General features: G+C 40.8%; 1 protein-coding gene across 6 annotated transcripts in view; it reads right to left on the reverse strand.

The window, feature by feature from the left end:
• alcama (activated leukocyte cell adhesion molecule a) overlaps window positions 1-22,504 on the reverse strand; it is a 189,695-nt gene that overhangs the window by 27,678 nt on the left and 139,513 nt on the right. For 3 of the 6 annotated variants that reach the window (XM_031731762.2, XM_031731761.2, XM_039618397.1), the window contains exons 1-6: window positions 20,942-21,285; window positions 8,181-8,287; window positions 7,120-7,339; window positions 5,432-5,496; window positions 783-870; window positions 225-395 (exon numbers count right to left, since the gene is read on the reverse strand). In XM_031731762.2, coding sequence (XP_031587622.1) covers window positions 225-395; window positions 783-870; window positions 5,432-5,496; window positions 7,120-7,339; window positions 8,181-8,287; window positions 20,942-20,999 — 709 coding nt within the window. In that variant the 5' untranslated portion in view covers window positions 21,000-21,285. Of the gene's footprint in view, window positions 1-224; window positions 396-782; window positions 871-5,431; window positions 5,497-7,119; window positions 7,340-8,180; window positions 8,288-15,778; window positions 15,822-20,941; window positions 21,286-22,504 lie in introns of those variants that run through there. The other 3 variants (XM_039618398.1, XM_039618399.1, XM_039618400.1) reach the window with 3 other exon arrangements.

Below are 22,504 nucleotides of genomic sequence, written 5' to 3' on the forward strand. Positions count from 1 at the left end.
GCATGCAGTTTTACACACTACGGACTTTCTTCCAACATTTTCTTTGGATTTTATCTAACAGCAATGAAAGCATTTTTTCCATTTATTCCCTAAAAACCTTAAGCATACAAGTATTAAAAACTACTTTGTGGCAATGTAGCTCTATATGAGAAAATGGAAAAAACAGATTTCATATAGTTGTAGTACAGTGATACAGACTGATGTCAGCACTGCCTTCCACTCACAGTGAATGGGAAAAGGTTCCAGCTCAGTCTCCTGATTAATCAGTGTGTGTGTGGCTGCACAGGCAAAGATTGCATCAGCATCCTCTTTGGTGGCTGCATATTGGAGGGAGGAGAGCACGGTGGATAGGCCTGTCTCAGGATCCAGCTTCAAGTGGTTAGTGATCACAACAGCTGGAAAGGCAAGATGACAACCACACCAGACACATGTACATACCCACCCAGACAGACAGACAGACAGTCAAAGACACACAGATTTCGTCAGCTGTTACTATTCCAACATTGCTTCAATTTAGACAATGAAAGCCAAGGACTTTCCTATTAATCATAATCAGAATACTTTATTAATCCCTAAGGAAATTATGTAACATTTATTGTAACAATTATGTATTACTGTGTTCCTTCTGACAAGTAAGCAATGAATTTTATCATATATCGTTTTAGCTATTCTCTTGAATAAATATGCTGCCATAGAGATCCCCTAGAGGGATCTCTATGGCAGCAACTTCCACAGTGTGACTGGATAGTTTACAGGTGACCGTAAGGGAAGAAATGCATTACATTTTTGATCATCTTCCAAAAGCTGTCCATTTTTTCTCCACTTGATAGTGGCTGCAGGGTTTGCTTCTGCCACAACACATGTTCCAACCTAAAAATGAAAGAAAACAAAACATAAACAATTCTACACCAACTTGCATTTTTGTCACACTTAATTGCTTTAGATCATTACACAGTGATGATCTTTCTGAAACTGCCATAACTAAATTCAGGTAAGTGAATCCCTCCATTGTTATCTTTTTCAATGCCATGTCTCAAATCAACACAGAACAGCTACCCAATCTTCACTCTCACAGAGGTCGATTATCTTGCTAATAGTGTTGCATTGTCAATGTTTACAACCCCGGACACTGTGGCATCTCCGAAAAAGCTGGCAACAATCAGAGATACTTGGTTTTATTCCAGGTATAATTCACAAATGCACATAAAGCAGATAACGCGCAAGCTGCAGAGGAAATTGCATTGCACTTATTTAGAAGATCTTTGGCCTGGAAAAATAATCTGTAGCCGGTACAAACACGACAGGGTGATCACAAACATCCCACAGGGTGATCACAAACATCCCACAGATATGTCATATGTCAAGTACAGCAAGTTTAACAACTGCTGACATTTACTTGGACTCTCTGATTGATCTTTCTGATTTCCTAGGAGTGGATGTGTTTCATCACACAGCCACTCCTGGGAAGATTCACCAATGTTCTAGGTTTCCCCATTGGGAATAATAATCTCTGTGGTTTACTGGAGTCGCAAAGCCTTAGAAATGGCTTTGTAACCCTTTCCAAACTGATAAATGTTAATAACTTTGCTATCAGAGGTTTCTTTAGATTGAGATTGATCTTTTAATCTATTTAAATTTGTCAGACAAGTTGTAAGTTGCTGTTTAAGTGATTTCTTGATGCAACTGCTATGAAAAAAAAAAAAATCAGGCCTGGGTATGACTAGTACAACTGAACTGAGCTTTAAAAAAAACAAAAAAACAAAACTGTGGTTAATCGCAGTTTATTCAAGATTTAATGAGGGCGGAGTGGCAGTTAGGTTTGGGTAGGGTTTCTCCCTTAGTAAATCAAACCATCATTTAAACTGCATTATTTATTTACTTGGGTCTTTAGAACACTACTTAAAGCATAAAAGACATTATTCCAAAATATATTTCCTTCCTACTGTTGCGATCATGGTGGTCGGAGCTAAAAGTAAAACATGGTTAAGTTCAAGATAACATCTAACTTCTAAGTACATAACTTCTAGAAGTTAAACGTTATCTAGATAAACAAGAACATCTGAGCTGCAGTGGCAGGACAAGTGGACCAAAGCTATACCAGCAAAATGCAGCATACATATCCAACAGAAAGTGTGATTGTAGGGGCTAAGTTTTCCATCTTTTTTTTTTAAATTATTTTTTCTTCAGTTTATTTTCCTTTCATTTGTCACATCTTATGTGACGTACACATTCAATACTTTCTTTCCCCTCTTTTTTCCCCTACTTCACTTGTTTAGACTATCTGCTATGAAAGTTTCCTCATCTCGGCTTAAAAACAATTACTACTTAATGCCTGCAGAACGGGGTGTTCATTGCAGGGTAGGTGCAGATGGTAGCATGAAACTTTGCACACCGATTTTGATGTCTCATGTGTCGCATAACACAATCTTTGTGGTGTGTTGGCTGATTGTGCACTAGGGCTGCCACAAACGATTATTTTGATAGTCAACTAGTCACCGATTATTTTTGCGATTAGTCGACTAATCAGATCATGCATCCATTGGACGTAAATTGTACAGCTTATTGCACCAGCAAGCATCTGCTCTTATCTTACAGCTTTAAGTGTTTAAGGTATGTGCTAACTAAAAATAAAGACAAGAGGATAGTTTATTAAATTTAAATGAAATTTGCAGATTGTTTCGGTGGAGTTTAATAAACTCGGCCGTCTGCTCCTTGCTATCTAAAATATAACAGGACACCGGAGTATATTCTCGAGCATCTCACACTTCTGATAATCAGTTGTCTGCTTGACGTTTATTCAGCTGTGTAAAAACTATAATTTTAATCTCAGCCAAACCAATTTACTCAGGAACAAATAAAATACTGAAAAAAGGCAAACAATAACATTTTAAGTTATCTAAGTGACTTATATATCATGTTTAACCTGAGTAGCGAAAGACGGCGGTGGGTTTGAAAACAATTTGCCGGGAGTCCGGTGTTCTCACCGGCTCTAGTGAGCCTTGCCCCCGGCTCGCTATCGAGCTGGTGGGTAACAGACGTCTCCAAAAACGTCGGAGCGCTTTTGAAAATATGTGGTGTCTTGATAAACTGAGCAGATATTTGAGGTTTACACAGCTACATTCTCGCCTGAAAATATGTTAAACGTTTATTTTGTGACCCAGAAAGAATAATAAGAGTAATATTGAAACTAACTAGCTGCCGCCATTGTTGGAAACTGAGCTGGGCTAGCAGGAGGGGCTATGCGCTTACCTGCTGCTCTCTGGCAGGCAGCTCCATGCCCTCCTGGGTTTTAAATGCACCTTAGAACACACATGCATCAACACCACATATGACCGGGCAGAGGAAGGTTTGGAGTCTTCTCACACCCCTGTTCTCTGCGGCCTGCTGGAGCGGGGGGGCTGGGAGGAGGAGTTGGCCGTCCGACTGGGGTATGGAATGTGGGGCCTCCCTGCTGCTGCGGAGTCGGGGCGGTCTGCTTCCCCCCACCGCAGGGAAAAGGGTAACACCACCTGGGTCTGGGTGCAGTTTCCCCCCAGGGCAAGGGTACCTAGACCCGGGCGAGTACGCTTGGAGAGTGTGATTGTGTGTACAGTGTCTCTCTATGTCTGTCTCCACGTTGGGTGAGTGTTGAGTAATTGCATATGAGAGCATGAGGGTGGGAATGGATGTTTGTATCTGTGTGTGCCTGTATGTCTGTGTCTATATGTCAGGTTGGGTATCAGACGCCACCTCTCTGGGGACATCTCAGGCCCTCCAAGGTATGGAGGTCTATCTCCCCCCACCACTTCCCCTGCCAGTGGCAGACGCCCTCAGACATCGGTGCGTTGGTGGTTCTTTGTGTCCGGGGATGGGCGTCCAGGTACACACCGGCTCACTCCTTGGTGGCTGCTTATCGGGAGCCTGGGGCTCGCTCGGGCCACTTCGGGGGTGGGGTGCCCTCGGCCTCTCGGCCTGGGGCTCGGTCACTCTGGCACAGCTGGCTGCCGGCGGAGCTCACGGGCATGTCACTGCAACCCCCCCTGGCTTCTGCTCCGCGGCTGCTGAGTGACCCCTCATCTGGGACGCTCCTCAGCTCTTTCTGGGATAGTGGCGCGGCTGCCCCTCTGTTGGTCTTCCTTGGTCTCTTGTGCTCTGAGGGCCTCTGGATGTCTGGAGTCTTGATCTCCTCCATACCTGCTTCATGCCCTGGAGGACGGGGCTGTGGCTCCCCACACCCTCTAGCAGATCATTACATGAAGGAACCTTTTAAAAACAAGCGCGCTCATGCTCACAGGTGTACACACGGGTGCTCACACACACAAACTACACCCTTTTTGGCTCCTACCTCAAAGCACACTGTGCGCTGTCGATCTTATGTGCTGCACAATAATGTTTAATATTTAGTATTTACTGTTATAGTCCCATATATCATCGTGATGATGTTTATTCTATTGCTCTCGTTTTCTTCTGCTTGTTTTCTTTTTTCTTTCTCAACAGGTGATCCAGGTGATTGATATATGTATTTTTTGTCTGCTTATTTTGTTGGTTTTTGTTTTTTGCCCTTTATCCCCGTCCCTCTTCTCCTCTGTTTTTTCCCCCTCTTTCTTTCTCCCTTTTCTTTTCCTCATTCAAGTCTGTCCCGTATCTAGCAAGTGAAAATAAAAAAAAATAAAATAAACAATAAAAGGTGAATCAAACAGACCATTACGGCAAGGCTGGGTCCATTTGGTAAAGTAAATCCGTTGGGTATCTTTCTTCACCTTCAGACAATGATTCTGATGGCAAAAGAACCAAACGGGACAGGCAAAAAAAAAAAAGAAAAAAAAAAAGCTTCAAACGACGCGTCGACTATTAAATTAGTCGTCGACGATTTTGATAGTCGACGTAATCGTGACTAGTCGACTAATCGTGGCAGCCCTATTGTGCACATCTCGATTTTTTAACCTGGCATGATGTGCTGCCAGGAAGCAAGTCGCTTCAAATTAAAAAAAGAAATCTTATGAAAGGTCTCTGTTGTAAAGACAGACAATGTACTTTTATACATACAATGTTACAATGATGCCATTGGTTACTGTATAATATGCCCTAGATGTTATAAAGCTTCTCTTCAGCCTAGTATAATCCACAAAGACAACTTCAGTAAAAGCAGCGGTTAAACTGTGGATCCAGTACTGTTAAGACAAAATTCTCTAAGCTGATACTATTTCATGTATAATGCTGAAGCAAGCTCTTAGTACTTTCACAAGTAAAGTAAAAAGCACACTGTGACAAGATTAGACGTGGCCTTGAGAAGGAGCAGTCTGACAGTGACTGTCAACAACAAAACCTGCCCTCTCTCTCTCACACACACACACACACCTAATACTAGATTTTGCACACATTTCTGTATACACAATTCACGTTGCATCATGGAACAACTTCACACATCTGATAGACAAACACTGAGACTTACCGCTGTTAATTTGTCTTTCTGTAATAATTTACTTTTGTCCATAATCTGCACTGATGATGGCTTCTCTGCAAACAAAAGGACAAAATCAAGGTTTGGAATTAAATTAAATTTTTAGATTGCACCAAATTACAACAAAAGTTGCCTCAAGGCACTTAATATTATAAAGTAAAGACCCTAAAATAATACAGAGAAACCCCAACACTCAGACAACCACTAATGAGCAAACACTTTGGTGACAACGGGAGGTATGCTACTAGCCATGCCATGAAATAACACGCTACATACAACTTTTAATTTAAATTGGCTACACAAAAATACCACTGTGCATTGTAACAGGAACAGGAAGTGATACACTAATGCAGAGAGCCAACACCCACATATATTTTATATTATCCATCCATCCCATCCATTCGCTTCCGCTTATCCTTTTCAGGGTCGCGGGGGGCGCTGGAGCCTATCCCAGCTGTCATAGGGCGAGAGGCGGGGTATTTTATATTATATCACATATAATATAAAATATTATATAATTCAATTGCAATTTGCCTCCTGTTCTATCTTTATACCCTGTTTCACAGGTGAATTTGCAAAACCCATAAGCTGGTGATACATCAGGACTTTTGGGAAGAGAAATCTTGATTCCAAACTGTATTTCCTTAAGCACATAAGCCACAAAAGTGCCAAATCCACAGTGGATAACACTTTTTAACAGCTAATTTATAGCTGCTGTAAGCTGTTTGCTAGCCAAACTGCATACAAATATACTGACTAAGCTTGACAAATATAATTGGTTTGGGTTAATTATTGAGTGCTAAAAATTAAATTAATCCATCCATCCATCCATTTGCTTCCGCTTATCCTTTCCAGGGTCGCGGGGGGGCGCTGGAGCCTATCCCAGCTGTCATAGGGCGAGAGGCGGGGTACACCCTGGACAGGTCGCCAGTCTGTCGCAGGGCCAACACACAGGGACAGACAACCATTCACGCCTAGTGACAATTTGGATTATCCAATTAACCTATCCCCTCAAACTGCATGTCTTTGGACGGTGGGAGGAAGCCGAGTACCGGAGGGAACCCACGCAAACACGGGAGAACATGCAAACTCCACACAGAAAGACCCCGGCCTGATGGTGGAATTGAACTCAGGACCTTCTTGCTGTGCGGCAACAGTGCTAACCACCGTGCCACCCAATTAAATTAATTTCAGTTTTATTTCTAAAGTGCCAAATCACAACAGCAGTTGTGGTGCTTTTTATTATAAGGTAAGCCCCTACAATAATGAAGAGAAAACAAGAACACCTGAAGAGTCACATGATCCCCCATGAACAAGCACATCGGCGAAGTGGGAAGGGAAAACTCCCTTTAAACAGCCAAACTTAATGTGCACTTTACAATGACCTATTCACTTTTGTAAAGGCAGACTACCTGGCTAGGTGTGTTTGTGTTGTCTGTGAGTGTAACCATGAAAAGACAAGACTTTCAGTTAGACTCTTGTTGCATAAATGACATTTGAAAGGAATGACATGAATTAACATGAATTTGACATGAATTAAAGTTGCAAAAAGATTATAAATATTATTATGTCACACTTTTACAAAAAGCTTGCTTTGGTTTTTTACAAAAATAAAGTTTATACTGCCTTGGTAAATAATTAAATGGGGGGAGCAAATTCAAGATTGTAGTTAAGCTTACTGTAAACAACAACAGAGGCGGGATACTCCATGAGGTTGGCGTCTGACACCACCATGCAGGTGAAAGTCCTCTGGTCTTTGAGTGAGGCCTGGGTAATGAGCAGGCTGAAGTCCCTATCGATGCTGACCCGTTGAGCATAACCATCTGTGGCCTGAACTGTGGCCTGGTCACTGCGAGCCTGTTTGATTAACAAATCACCAGGTGTGCCATCATCTTTTTCCTAAAGTGTAAGGCAACAGAAGAATAAGACAAAGAAGACAGGGTTTGTCAAATCTGTACAAATCTTTATTCTTCAAGCGTATTTATATAGACATGCACAAATGTAGAACAATTTTAAACAACGCATTTAAGCTTTCATTCAAGCATTCTCCAAGTAGAACGTTCAAATGTATCACATATGTGCTAATTAGAATAGGTGTACACTGCTAACTCATAATGCAAAATTCAACAGGTCATCTCTGCCAGGTAATCTCTTTAATTACAGTGTGGATTAAGTGGAGCCATATTTATCTGACTTCTTTAAATAAGTCTTGAAGACACTAGCTGTAGATTTATGACGGACATAAGCCTAAAGTTTTGCCCTAGACAGGACACTCTCTCATAGTTTTATATTATTCATTCCCTTAAGCTGGGCATACACTGTGCGATTTTTGACACAACAACCGTGAAAAGAGTTGGATGGACATTGCTGCTCCATTGCAGCTGCCTGGTCAATGTGTTTCATTAGCAATTTAGCAAAGTTGATGGTGGTGGTGTGTGTCTGTGTGAGTGAAAGACAGAGAGGGAGAGAGAGAGACAAATTTTGTGTTATAAGCTTCATGTTATGGACGGACAGTGTGAGCACTCAGGTCGCATCAGAGCATCGGGCCGTATAGTGTGAGACCATGCATTGTGACTTACGAACTTCTAACCCCTGTGATTCAATCGTACAGTTTGAGCAGAAGCTGAATAATGCAACTGAAAAAAAACTGCATAGTGTATGCCCAGCTTTAGACTGCATGGTGATATTCACACAGCTGGCTGCTTATTTCACAACTAACTCAATATCAGTGTATACTTACATATTTCCACTTGATGAACATCAGATCTTCTGGTGGTGGAGCTCCACCATTGCATGGCATAACAATGGTTTCTCCATACAAAGCAGTCAAGTTTGCTGTCGCCTTTACTGCATAACAAAAGACCACAACTTGTTAGAATAAATGCACATATAAAGTGCTAACATCTGCCATTTAACTGAAAAAAACCCCCAACACATTCTTAGTAACATGTGTACAACAACAGCTGGCATTTTGAGTACTGCTTGTTTGCACCCTGATTAGCCAAACCTGGGTACATGAACATATCCATGTAGCTCTTTTCCCCTGACTCAATCCATCCTTGTGTACATCAAACCCTAACAGTGTTACACTTCCAAGATGTTAAAAACTCCTGAGATCATAAGAAACCCAGCAACAACAAGAAGCATTAATGTACCAGTAGGTCAGTGAGCAGCTCCTCCCAACTATAACTGTCTTAAAATGCCTGGGTGTTAATAAGTGAGTCAAACTATACCACAATATCCTGTCACTCCAAATGTGATGTGAGATACCACATGCATCACAGTGATCATGTGTAATGTCAGAGAAGTAAGAAAATTGGTGGAAAAAGATGGATGGAAAACAATTTAAAACAATTTTGCTTGTTTCCCTGACCAGTTTCTTGTCACTGAATTCTGCATTTCTACAAAAAATATATATTAACTGTTAAAAACAAAGCATGCTGAAAAACTGTGAGTACAAACACTCAAATATTACTGAGTGAAATTAGCCAAAAATATAGAAAGTGAGAATGGTAAGAGAAAGGCTAACAAAAACATACAATGACGTTTTTTATTTTTTATTATGATGAAAATGTTAATGTAGCCCTGGCTATTTGTTAAGGTTTGAAGTGACTTTGTGGAGTTATTGTTCAGAATTTCACCCTGCTCAGTAGCGAGTAAAAAAAAAAGAAAAAAAACTTTGTTTAGTATAGTTTCTGTGTAACTGTATAAGTCGGTTCTATAGATGTTGAATGTAGCTTTGTTTAAAGTTATACTATATGTGTAAAATTTATTTTGGCTCTAAGCAAGTTGCTGTTTGAGTTCTTTAAAGAGTGCAGATGTTGCCGATCCATGGAACCAGCACCTCAATACAGAGATGTGAGATATAACGAAATATATCAGATGACGATATCAAAACATCTACTGTTTTTTATATTATACTCTATCGTTTATTTTGTGCTGTCGCAAAAGACACGGTTTACTGTAATATGTTTTTATTGCTTTAGATGATATTTTGCAATAGTCACCACGGTACAGCAGAAGGACCAGGCAGAACAAATCGAAGAGCTCGTTCCTAAACGAGCGCCTACCTCTGTGGCGTGGAATCACGCAAGAATCACGTTAAAGAGTACAGAGAGAGTTTACGAATCAGAGGCAAATATGAGCCAGGTCCTCATAATAAACCTCAGACTCAAACATTAGAACAGGCTTTTCCCCGTGGTACGCCATGTAATAAAGACTCACAGAAAAATAATCATGGCTATTACAAGTTACATCTATAAATATATGGTTTCATGCAATGCCAAAACAATTGACTCCAAGTGCACAAACACTTCACATAAGTTGACTTGCCTCATTTATATTATCATTTTATATGTAGACAACGCTGCAACAACAGTTTTGTGGACAAGCTGAACATCGCACGCCTATATTAGCTTAACGGTGCACTTGAGAGACTGGACACTCTGCAGTCAATGTTTGCAAGCCGCCATACAGGAGCAGTAATGATGGCTGGAGGCATCAGGGAAGCTTATGTGCAATTGTGTGGAGTCATCCAGTGTGTGTCACTACGGGATAACACCATGTAAGGTCCATATTTGTTAATCTAATCTAAATGTAACAAAAAGAAATGGTACTTTTGATGTGGTGATGATATAAACTATTCACTAAATTTGTAGGAATTGCATAATAATAATTTTGCTCATATCGCATAGTCCTACAAAACAGGAAGTCTAGATGGTCTCTGTTTAAAAACGCCCAGTCGAATCCAGTCCAGGGGACTTGCCTCGTTTTAACTGCCTCTATCCTCTGGTTTTCTACATTGGTTAAAAAAAAGGAGCCCCAAGTAGTCTTGCACTTCAGGTATTTACAGCTCCAGTCACTACTGACGCACTCCAGAGAATGTATGCAATACACTGAATACCAGATAAAGTTGTCACTGACAATCGGCCCAAGTTCACAAATTAGGTTTTCCGATTAGACTCCGGCACATCTGCAATGAAAGCATTTGCTCTAAACTCTGACTACATCTTACACAACCACAGCAGAGTTGGTGATTGGAAGACATTGAAGGCATTGAAAATTTCTCTGATGCAAGCTTGATATATAAGGGACTATGTTCATGCTAACTCTTGCAACTTCCAAGTCTCAATACTCTTTAAGGTGTTGGACTTAGGGGTGAGCGATATATCAAATATACTGTATCACGGGTTTTTCCATATACGATGGTTAAAATGGCTTTATCGTAACCATTGAGTATAAATTGCCATGGCAATATTAAGCTGTCTGCATGCAATTCACTGTGAGCGTTTTTTCTCCCAAACTCTGTGAATGCATCATTAATTTCCCCCTCCCAACTGGAAAATTTTCTACCTGGTGCACCGCGGTGAATTCGTGCTTCATGTCCTTTTTTGTTGCTGTGATCGTTTGCTGGTAAAGGTCTAGTGTTGACCACAGAAAGAAACATACTGTGACAGTACAGTCGTTAGTAAAAAACAAAACAAAACACTGAGGGGTCGATTTGAATGAGTATACCAGCTCAATTTTAGGCAGTAAATGGCTAAAAATAACATTTGTTTTTGGAGGTTATTTAAACATATTGTGATATATATCATGTATCGTGATGTAGCCAAAAAATATTGTGATATTAGATTTTCCTCATGTCACCAACTTGGAATGTGAATACCACAGGCTGCAGTCTTCAGAGCAGGTTGAATCCAAGCCAAAGCCTTTGATTTAAAAATTAAAAATACACAAAACATATTTCTATTCATCTGAAAGAAAAAAAAAATACCAAAGTATTTCTTTCCGTCATTTCCTTGCTTTTAAAAAACCTAAGATGTGACATATCCCTCTGTCTTTCAGAAGACCATATATAAAATCAAAGTTAAAATTATATAAACTTCTTGATCAACTGCATGGTGGCCCATGGCTAATCCTAGATGTGATGCCCTAGAGAAGCACAGAGGGATGGAAAGGCAAGTGCCCTTGAGAATTAAGGGTAATTAATTCTATATGGGAAAATGGCCTTCTGTAGACTCAGCAGGCTGTTGAGGCACCGGGATGTCTGGAGAGAAACAGAATATCCTCTTGTTCAAAATGCCCTTCATTATTTACAACTCATTTAATTAGACAAAAAATAATGCCCAGTACAAGAACTTGTTTTTTGAGGTCCAAAACATGTCCAACAGGCAAGTAAACCAATTAAAAACTAAGACAATGTGACCTGCGGATGTCCTTCCTCCTTATACATGTTACTGTGCATAGCACAAGGCACCAGTGGCATAGCACAAGGCACCAGTGGTGGACCTGCCAATTCTAGTTTTCTAAGGAATGCTGAGCAATGCTGGGCAGTGAACACAGGGCCCACTAGAGGACGTTGGGTCTTCGTGCCACCATGATGAAGTCTGTTTCTGACTATTTGGTCAGTGACATTCACAACCGCTTCCTTGTTATTCCCATGTCGACACTGAATTTTTACTTTTGTGGTTCCTAAATTATGGAGTTCCAGCACATAATCTGGTCCCTTTCAAAAAACCAAAATACCCCCAAAAAACCCAACAACTTTTCTCCAAAGCACATCAACATTAGTACCAGAGTTTGCTTCTACTCAGTGTTAATCGGTTTTAGGTCTATTTTTAATCTTTTTTTTTTGTTATTGTCTTTTTTCCATGTTTTATTATTACATGGGATGGGTAGGTGTGTGTGTGTGTGTGTGTGGTGGTGGGGGGGGTGAAAAGGTACAAAACTTTAAGGCTGACTCAGGTGTTAGGTAATGGCCCCTTCTCTCTCTCTACAGGCCTGACCAGAGGACATGATATGGTTGCCATGGTGATGTGAGAAGTGACATCTCCTTATAGGGAGATGTCTGAAAGGTGCAGCCTGAGATGTGGTCTAAAGGCTTCCCTCCAATGTTTGACCAATCGTGTTAACAATAAGAAGAAGAAGAAGAAGAAGAAGAAGAAGAAGAAGAAGAAGAAGAAGAAGAAGAATGGATTGCATTTATATAGCGCTTTTCAAGGCACCCAAAGCGCTTTACAATTCCACTATTCATTCACTCTCACATTCACACACTGGTGGAGGCAAGCTACAGTTGTAGCCACAGCTGCCCTGGGGCAGACTGACAGAAGTGAGGCTGCCATATCGCGCCATCGGCCCCTCTGGCCAACACCAGTAGGTGGTAGGCTAAAGTGTCTTGCCCAAGGACACAACGACCAGGACAGAGAGCCCGGGGATCGAACCGGCAACCTTCTGGTTACAGATGAGCTTCCCAACGCCCGTGGCTCAGGGGGTTGTGTTTATTGCCTGGGCCCAGCAGCCTTTGTCTCTGAGCCAGAGAGACAGAGGTCCACAGTCCACATAAAACAAGTGGAAATTCTAACAGTCTGATAATAAATTGTGAAAACTTATAATTTGAGCATATTTGCCTTTTCTCATGAAAAAAAAAAAAAACCCAAAACAACAATAGCAACTTTCAAGGTAAACATCACATAGTACTTCACAACAAAATAGACCAAAGTGGGGTGTGCGTAATTATTCCACCTTTTGCTGCAATTACAGCTTCCAGTCTTTTAGGGTATGTCTCTACCAGCTTTGCACATCGAGAGATTGAAATCCTTGCCCATTCTTCTTTGTAAAACAGCTCCAGCTCAGTCAGATTAGATGGACAGCGTTTGTGAACAGCAGTTTTCAGATCTTGCCACAGATTCTCGATTGGATTTAGATCTGGACACACCCCACTTTTCAGTTATTTATTTGTAAAAAATGTTTGGAATGATGTATGATTTTCGTTCCACTTCTCACGTGTACACCACTTTGTATTGGTCTTTCATGTGGAATTCCAATAAAATTGATTCATGTTTGTGGCTGTAATGTGACAAAATGTGGAAAAGTTCAAGGGGGCCGGATACTTTTGCAAGCCACTGTACATGGCCTAAGGGGCATGTTAGGGACATAAAGATTTCAAAGTTTATTGATGTAAGTTTGTGCTTGTCCATGAAGAGCTCTAAAAGCCAGAATGTTGAAATGGACTCTCTAAATTTAATGGGGATCCAGTGCAGCTAGGTCAGCAACGGCATGACCTCAGTACTTGGAAGACTTTGTCAGCACCCTTGCAGCATCATTCTAAACAACTTACAGATGTTCCAAGGAGTTTTTTCTTAGACAAGCGACCAGTGATTTAAGGTAACCTAAACATAATGAAATAAATGCATGCAGGGGTAGGCAACCTTTCTAATGATGAGTGCCATATAATCGCATTAGCAATAAATTTAATAATGCTCTATATTAACAGTTGCACACTATATAGAACAACTTTATAGAATTATATTTGTTCGCAGATGTTGGCAGCTATCAACGAATAGTTATCAGCTATTTTGAAATAAACAAAAAAACAAAAACACTTTTTATCCATAACAAGAATTTCATGACAGCAAATGAACTGTACAACAGAAAATGCAAATGCTATTTATGGTCTCCTCACAACAATGATAAGAAAAATAAACTGGGCCACTATGGCATGTTTTTTAATACAGAGATACACATGTTAATCTGATCTCTGGTCTCCCACTCAGAGACACAGGTCTCCGAGTGTCCAGCATTCAGACAGCTACCTGAGGACACTGATGTGAGAGAAATACTGTCAATAAGGCCTCTGCAATGTTCTGAAGACCGTTAAACTTGTCAGGTAGTGATGTCCAGCAGGTGAAAATGCAAGCTCCAAGAACACGCACAGCTGTGGATTCCCGCTGCATCTGTAGTTCTGCAAACTTTGACCACCACAGACTCGAGCTTTTCAGTTCAATCAGCTGCATTTCGATGTCCTCTGTGTCCAGGTAGTTAATGCAAGACAAATCCAGCTGCTCATTAAAGCTTTCTGGTTTGATCAGAAAAGAAAACATTTGTCCATACACCTGAAAGTCCCGAAAACGCATTGTGAATTCTGTCTCGAGTCTACAGATGTATCAGTGCATTTCCGTGGTGCTGATGCTGCACTGAGCGGACAGCTCCTGAAGCATTTGAAGTGTCGGAATGTGGAAATTTCAACATCACTTGAAAAAACTGCCAGCTAGCAACGTCCCTCTCTCCGGTAGGCTAAGTGATTTTTAGCCAATTACAAGTTGAATCTGGTAGTTGGGATTGTTAGCTAAGATAGTGTCATTAAGAAGCGGCACAACTAATGAGTCTATGCGAGCTAATTTGCAATGTGCACCACTGTCCCGGCCATTTATTTTTCAATGCACCTTCTCAGATTAATTCACTGCGTGTCGTGCCCAGGGCTGGACTGGGACAAAAAAATCGGTCCGGGCATTATGACTAGAGACCGGCCCACCAGGTATTATAGGAAAAGCCATAAAGCCTTTGAATGAAAACAGACGCTGTTGTGACAGTGATGTACACTGTCTTGTTGGTATATGTATGATTTCTAGACATTTTATGTCAGATAAAAACTTTGGTTGTAAGACTCAGATAATTATTTTTTAAAAGCTAGACATTTTAAATGAGAATAAGAAAGAAACGTATTTCTTTGTGCCCCCCTTTCCCTGTTAACGCCCTACCTGGCCCCCTGGCAAAACTTTGCTAGACCCGCCCCTGCACAGTTACCAGCTGTCAGCTAGTTAGAAAAGGATCCTGGTGTTATTTCTCAGAAACAGTTTATAACTTTCCTTCAACTCATTCATGTCACCTAAAAGGTAAACCTGTTTCTCCATCACCTGTTAAGCTCTGATGATTCAGTGAGGACATCTCCTGGTTTCATCTTGATGTTTCCCTCTCACCAGATAACCAAACCAATATCATGACCAGCATCTTTTACTGCTGTGGCTCCAGCAAACATCAGCTGATACTAGAAATTAATATTAAATAAATTCTAACAACAGCTGATCAACCAGTGGATGTACTGGTTTCCTCTTTCTGGTGCAAAGTGGGAGATAACCAAGAGAGACAGCACTTGCGACAGAAAAGCCGATCAGCTAATCATTGATCAGTTTCATGATTGAAGTAGCAACAGGAGAGGGAGGGGGAGAGAATGAGAGAAGAAAAGGCAGCTGACAGCATAAAGACGCAGAATAACTCCAGCTTTGTGTCTTCCATTCTAGCGGAAGTACGGGACAAACTGCGTTCCTTCTCAGCTCAATACGAAACGCGTAATATTTTCTCTGAATGAGGGACGATTCCATTTTTTAAGGAGCGGTTGGCAACTCTACTAACTAACCTTATGAATAAAATAAAGCTCACTATCAGTGACATCATAGCACCCACCCAGCTGTATAGAAACTCCGTCATGCTAGCTAGTAAATAAACTACACCTAAACTTGGTTTATATCTGACCCAGATAGACTGCAGGTCATAACTTCTTACCTGAAGTTCAGTTTATCTGACACTCGGACCGGCGGCCACCTCGGGTCTCTCCTCCTCGGGTCTCTCCTCCTCCTGCCTCCCTCATCCACCTGCTGGACTCTGTGGAAGCTCCGCCATTGCCACCACCAAACAACTGAGTTATTTTTACACATCTCCCAGCATCTGGCCAATCCACCATCTTTCATTGTTTATACCGTTACTAAAAAAAAATAAAATAAAAAAAAATCATCGGCTCATAAAGATTAAAAATCACCATCGGCCCACCGGGCAAATGCCCGATGGCCAGTCCACCTATGGTTGTGCCATCAGTTAACCCTTCGCGTGCCCAGGGTTGCCGACTCCTGAATGCATGAATAACAATCTCCAATTCAGATAGTGACACAATAGGATTTCACCTATCAATGTTCCTTAAATGATAAAAACAAGACCAAAACAGATGTGATATCTCTCCAGAGGGAAAGCAGAGTCAAAAGCAATCCCAGTATTCCTAATGGAAGATTTAGCAAATGAGGCAACATAACCAAGTGTTTTGATTATGTTAGGTGCAAATTTGCCAGAGGCACAAACAACAGTTCAGTTTTTTACTTGTTGGTGTTGCAAAAAGCTACCAGCCATCTAACTTTTAGAGTCTAATCACCTATTCAGGATAATTTTTCAGCTTAGTAACATCCTAGGACTCAAAACCGATATAAACTGAAAGTCATCTGCATAGCAGTGATAAGAAATGTCCTTAAAGGTGCTCAAAATGTGCTGAAGAGGGAACGGATAACAGAAACAGATACCCCAAACAGAACCTTGTGGAACACCATATATGAGAGAACTAGAAGAAGACCTGGACTTAGAAATAGCCTAAGCAGACCCAGATACACCCATCTAATATCTCAGCCTATTGAACAAAACATGATGGTCAACAGTATTAAAAGCAGAGGTAGCTTCTAAACACAGCAAAACAGAACATTCTCCATTATCAATTCACATCAAATGTCACTGAACACTAAGAGCTGTTTCAGTGGAATAAGCTCTACAAAAGCCAGATTGAAACTAATCAAGAATACTGTACTTGTCCAAGACAGCTATTAGCTGGTTAGCCACAACTTTTTCTAAGATCTTCACAATAAATGGTAACATTTAACTAGGGCTGTGCGATATGACCAAAATCTCATATCCCGATATAAGACATCTATCGTCCCGATAACGATATAAATCACAAAAATTTAACATTTTCTGTAAATTCTGTGAATCTGGGGCAGCTCGACTTGCGTGAAGTGTTTCCAGCTAGGCGTTGTGTACCTGGAGTCGAGTGTTTTAACCGATGCATGAAACGATACATTTTTAGACATAAGTTGTAACCGCCGCCGTTTTCTTTGTGAGTATTTATTACACAGCGTGCTGTGTAATAGAGCCTGTTCTAACGTTTGAGTCAAAGGTTTATTTTTTAGCACCCGACGGCTCTGTTTTGCTTCTCATCCGTAAATACTCTGCATACTCTTTCACGTGATTAGTTTATTTTGAAAAGTCTCAACAGGATCTTGAGCTTTATTGTGAAAGGTTTATGTGGAAAATAAACAAGCGGACACGCGATGGTTTTACCGTCATTGTTGCTAACGACAACGCATAAAATCAGGCGCTTGTCCATCCGTAGTGTGGTTATATTAAATATAAGAGAAAGAGAGAACTTTAAGAAATTAATATAGCCACTACAGTGACCATCAAAACGATGAAAAAATATTGCCGTAAACAGTTTATTTTGCGACACCAAACGATAGCGTAAAATGAAACAACAGACGTTTTTATATCGTCATCCGATATATATTGTTATGTTGAACAGCCCTACATTTAACTCTTATTTACTCACGACTTTCATTTGTAAAAGGCGCACAGCCATTATTTAACAAAGAAAGAGGCCTTTTCCACACAACATGCAAAATGTGACACCATGCTGGTTGAAAGCAAAACAAAATCTGCATAGCAGAAATGTAGTCACACATGTTTTTCAGGTTTGTCAGCCTGTGACCTAAGCATCAAATGACAGCCTCTGTAGAATTAGAAACATCCTGTCTCATTCTCAATGACGCTGAAAAACTAGGTCACATATTTATTACTTGTAGGCTGGACTACTGCAATTCATTATTATCAGGATGTCCTAAAAATTCCCTGAAAAGCCTTTAGTTGATCCAAAATGTGGTAGGAAGGCTCTTGGCAGGAGCTAGTTATCTAAAGCTTCCGGTTTGGAAAAACACGGATGATTTGGTATGGAATGGTAGCTCCACTGAGGCATCGGGGATTTGCAAATGGAGCCAGGATTCAGTTACAATTAGTAGACAATAACCCACGGAGCGCCCAGTGGTTTCACAATCTCAGGTGGGATACTTTGTGTCCAATCCAATATAAAGTTCAGGCTGAGGCCAATTTCTCTCAGTTTCTGCTGACTGAAAGTGATCAGTGCGTTGCACTAAAAAAAGCATAAAAAATGAAAGCATAAAAAACGCAAAAGCACAAAAGCGTGCACAGCAGCTGGGAGCGCTGTGCTGCAGATGCTGCTTATGTTTGGAGGAAAAAAAGGAGAGGTGTGCAACTGAAAGAACACCATCCCGCAATGAAACTTGGGGATACTTCAGTGCATCCAGAACTGGGAATTTCATCAAAGTGAAGGAATTATGAAGAAAAAAAGATACTTGTGCAAAACTGGGTCTGGGTCATCACTTTGTCTTCCAACAGAACAACGACCCAAAACATATTTTGCTCCTAGTAAATAACTCCAGAAGACCAAAGTGAACAAAGTACTGTGTGTTCTGCACAAAGCTCTCACTTAAATCTGATTTAAAATCTGTGGTCTGACCTGAACACCAAGGTCCGTACAACAAGACCATCAAATCTGGAGGAGATTGAGAGATTTGCTGATAAAGAAAGGGCTGGGATTGCCCAGGAGACGTGTGTGAGACTTGCTGAAAACAATAATCAATGATTACCTAGCAAAAATGAGACACAAATCCTTAATTATGGTAAAATTTGTAATAAACATCCATCCATCTTCTTCTGCTTATTTGGGGCCGGGTTGCAGGCGCAGCAGTCTAAACAGAGAAGCCCAGACCTCCCTCTTCCCAGCCACTTCTTCTAGCTTGTCCGAGGGAACACCAAGGCCAGCCAAGAGACATAATCCCTCCAGCGTGTCCTGGGTCTGCCCCGGGGACTCCTGGTGGGACATGCCCGGAACACTTCACTCAAGAGGCACCCAGGAGGCATCCTTATCTGATGCCTAAACCACCTCAACTGGCTCCTGTAATAAACATGATTCTGATAAAGCAAATAAATATTAGCAAGCTCCACATAGAAGAATTATCTACTCTACTCTCTAAGGATCTGTGTGCCATCACAGATAGGACAAAGTCTCTTTCTCCAAATCATGTCTTTAGTTCTAAGGGCTAAAAGATCTTAATATTCTGTGACATGGGACTGAAATTCACTGGTAATATGCCTAAAATATATGCATGTGAAACACTAGAAGATTGTGTAAACACGTGGATGAGCACAGGGAGCATTTCTGTTTCACAACACTGAAAATCTGAGCAGCTTGACAGCGTTAGAGTCATTATATATCACATGTGAAGCCTCATCGTGTAACACCGATGGTTTTACAAGCACAGAGGTGGCTTTCAGCTTTTAAAAGAGAGAGGTTCATGCTGCATGAGGCTTAGGATTACTGCCAGGTATTTTAAATGGAAGTAATGGTATATTGCCATCCCTCACTGGTATGGAGTATGGACCAAGATGTAACTTAAAAAAACAAAAAACAACAACAACAACAACAACAACAAAACCCCCCACACATATAAGGGCCCCAAAGGGCAACATTGATCTCTCTGTTCAGCTATAGTAAGTGTAGTTTGTCAGTCCGCTGTCAGTACAACTGCGTTATCAATATCCTGGATGTCCAAGTCCATTTACTCTGGAAGAGGCTGCAAAACTTTGTGAAAGGAATTCAATACAAGTTGACGAGTCAGTGAAGTTCAATTCTGTTCAATGAATGTAATACTGAGGACATTTGTTGAAGATGTCATTAACTCTTGGTCAGCAAACGCTGCTGTTAGCTAGTGTTAGATCCACTTTAAAGAAAGTTTCACTAACACTGTTAGACTTAGACACTTAGCGAAAAAACTCATACCTTGTGCAAATGTAATCAAACTTTTTCCGAGGGAAAGTGTAATTTTCTCTTCTCCTCCGTCTCTGGTTTACTATGTATGTTGTTGGTCTCTACATTAAATTCAGAAGACGCTGTTTTATTCTTGTCAAAAGGAGCCAATAAATCAGAAAGCAGAAGCATGAGACTGCTTTTATTCACTAGTACATCATTCAGTCTGGATTTCTCCAGTTTCCTCTTTTCAAGGTGGGAGGAACTCTGGGTTTTTTTGTATATTAAAAGCTGCTACTCCCCCATTGGGATTTGGCCAAAAACAGTTTAACTTCTTGTTTAGTCACGCTAACCTGTAATTGTCAAATGACTTTAAGCATAACGTCATTTCAAGACGGAAACTACCTGACACACCACAGGGCAGAAGTGATACCAGTGTATCACAACGCATCATATGAATAGTGTTCATGTTTGCGTGTCTGTGTGTTTAGCAGTGATCTCATTTATTTTCAGTTTCAGTTTCACCGCTTCTAATTTCAGCTACTGTTCATGCTCTAGTGGTGAGTCAGGTGCTTTTTCACAGCAGAAAGTCCGGGGACTTTCTTGTAACTCATCACACAAACTAAAATATATATATAAGTACATAAAAATTCAAGACCTCCCTGACTTACATGAAAAAAGACATAAAAGTAAAAGTATTTCTGGCCTCTTCTTACCTACTCGGGCATATCAAACAATACACAAACACACACAAAACAGCTTCCTTTGGTTTACCCACTTAACATAAAATAGTCCTCTTTTATTTCTAAAGAAAAGGTAAAGTGGGAAGCCCAAAGCTGAAAATTAGTCACGAGCATGTCTCGGTTTCCTCACCCAGCTGGTGAGTTATTTATATTTTACGCCAACTGGCATTTAGTTACAAGAAATATTAGCACTGCATTAGTCTGTATTGTATTTTTGTGTCGAATCAACATCACCACTCCGTGTCTAACCATGCTAAGAGGTATTCCTACTACATTATTAGGGAAGCTTACCTTGAACCAGCGTCCCAGCGTTGACCAGAAACAGCAAAAGTAAAGCGACAGTATCCATCGTTTTGAAAAAAGGAAAAAGAAATGTAGCTTGTTGGTGGATGACCAGTAACACAAGTAATGACCAGTGGAAATCAATCTAAGGTTTACAAATATGGCCGGCAGATTTCTCACTGCTGTTCACAACAGTTTAAGAGTGAAAAGTCCGAAACATTGTCAGCGAAATACGTTTTGAACTGGCAGGCCGGGCAGGTGGAATACGGAAAAGCTGACGAAAGGACAGGGGGAGGAGGTGGAGGAGGAGATTCTTAGGGGATTTTGCTTCATTGTTGGCTGTGTCCCAATTCAGGGTATGCACGCTTGAAGTACGCACACTACGCGTACTACGTACGGTGCGTACTACAAGTACGGGAAGTGCGGAAGTGAGAGGCTTGTGAAATGGGACGGTCTAGCCTTCGTCGCGCTGTTCAGGTTGCCTAGCAACCATGATACTAACCGCGAGAAACGTTTCATACAGCTTTGTGTGACAGAAATGAAGGAGAAAAAATGTTTTGTTGGTCATTCATTTTTGACATGACATCACTTTGATTAGTTGAGTATCTGAGGCTGAGACCACTGTAAAACATGATACTTGGGCTTCATTTCTGTACTGAACAGTCATTTTAAGATTAGTTAGTAAATAATAATTAGCTAATGTTGTTCATGAGACTAAAGTCATCTCACTGTGGTAATGTTAATATAATATGGACAATATTATATGTATTGTCAGATATATGTACATATATGTATATATGTACATATATATATATATGGTAAATGGTAAATGGCCTGTATTTATATAGCGCTTTCTAGTCCCTAAGGACCCCAAAGCGCTTTACATATCCAGTCATCCACCCATTCACACACACATTCACACACTGGTGATGGCAAGCTACATAGTAGCCACAGCCACCCTGGGGCGCACTGACAGAGGCGAGGCTGCCGAACACTGGCGCCACCGGGCCCTCTGACCACCACCAGTAGGCAACGGGTGAAGTGTCTTGCCCAAGGACACAACGACCGAGACTGTCCAAGCTGGGGCTCGAACCGGCAACCTTCCGATTACAAGGCGAACTCCCAACTCTTGAGCCACGATCGATGTACATATGAGCTTGAACTCTGGGTCAAAGATGCAAGTAGCAGTTATTTATATCTCCTATCACCTTAAATCTTCACTCAAAGACAAGTATCTCTGACAGTGTATATACAGATGTATTATATATAAGAGACAAACATTGTTCTTTTAATATGTTGGCATTACTAAATTTGGCTCAATGCTTACATATATGTGTAAAAAGAAAATGTACGAGCTGTGATAACTGTTTCTGATAGAATGAAGAGTAGACTGATATATGAAATATTCCTTTATTGGGTGAGAAAATCAGACCATGTCATAACTGCTTTAAGTCATACAGAATAGATATCAGAGCCTTAAACAGGCTGACTTCTGCTAAATGGGTCAAACTGGGCAGAAAGTATACAAACACATAACATCCTTATAGAATATGATGTAACACTATAGATCAA

Source organism: Oreochromis aureus, linkage group 10, assembly GCF_013358895.1.
Source record: "Oreochromis aureus strain Israel breed Guangdong linkage group 10, ZZ_aureus, whole genome shotgun sequence".
NCBI lineage: Eukaryota > Metazoa > Chordata > Actinopteri > Cichliformes > Cichlidae > Oreochromis > Oreochromis aureus.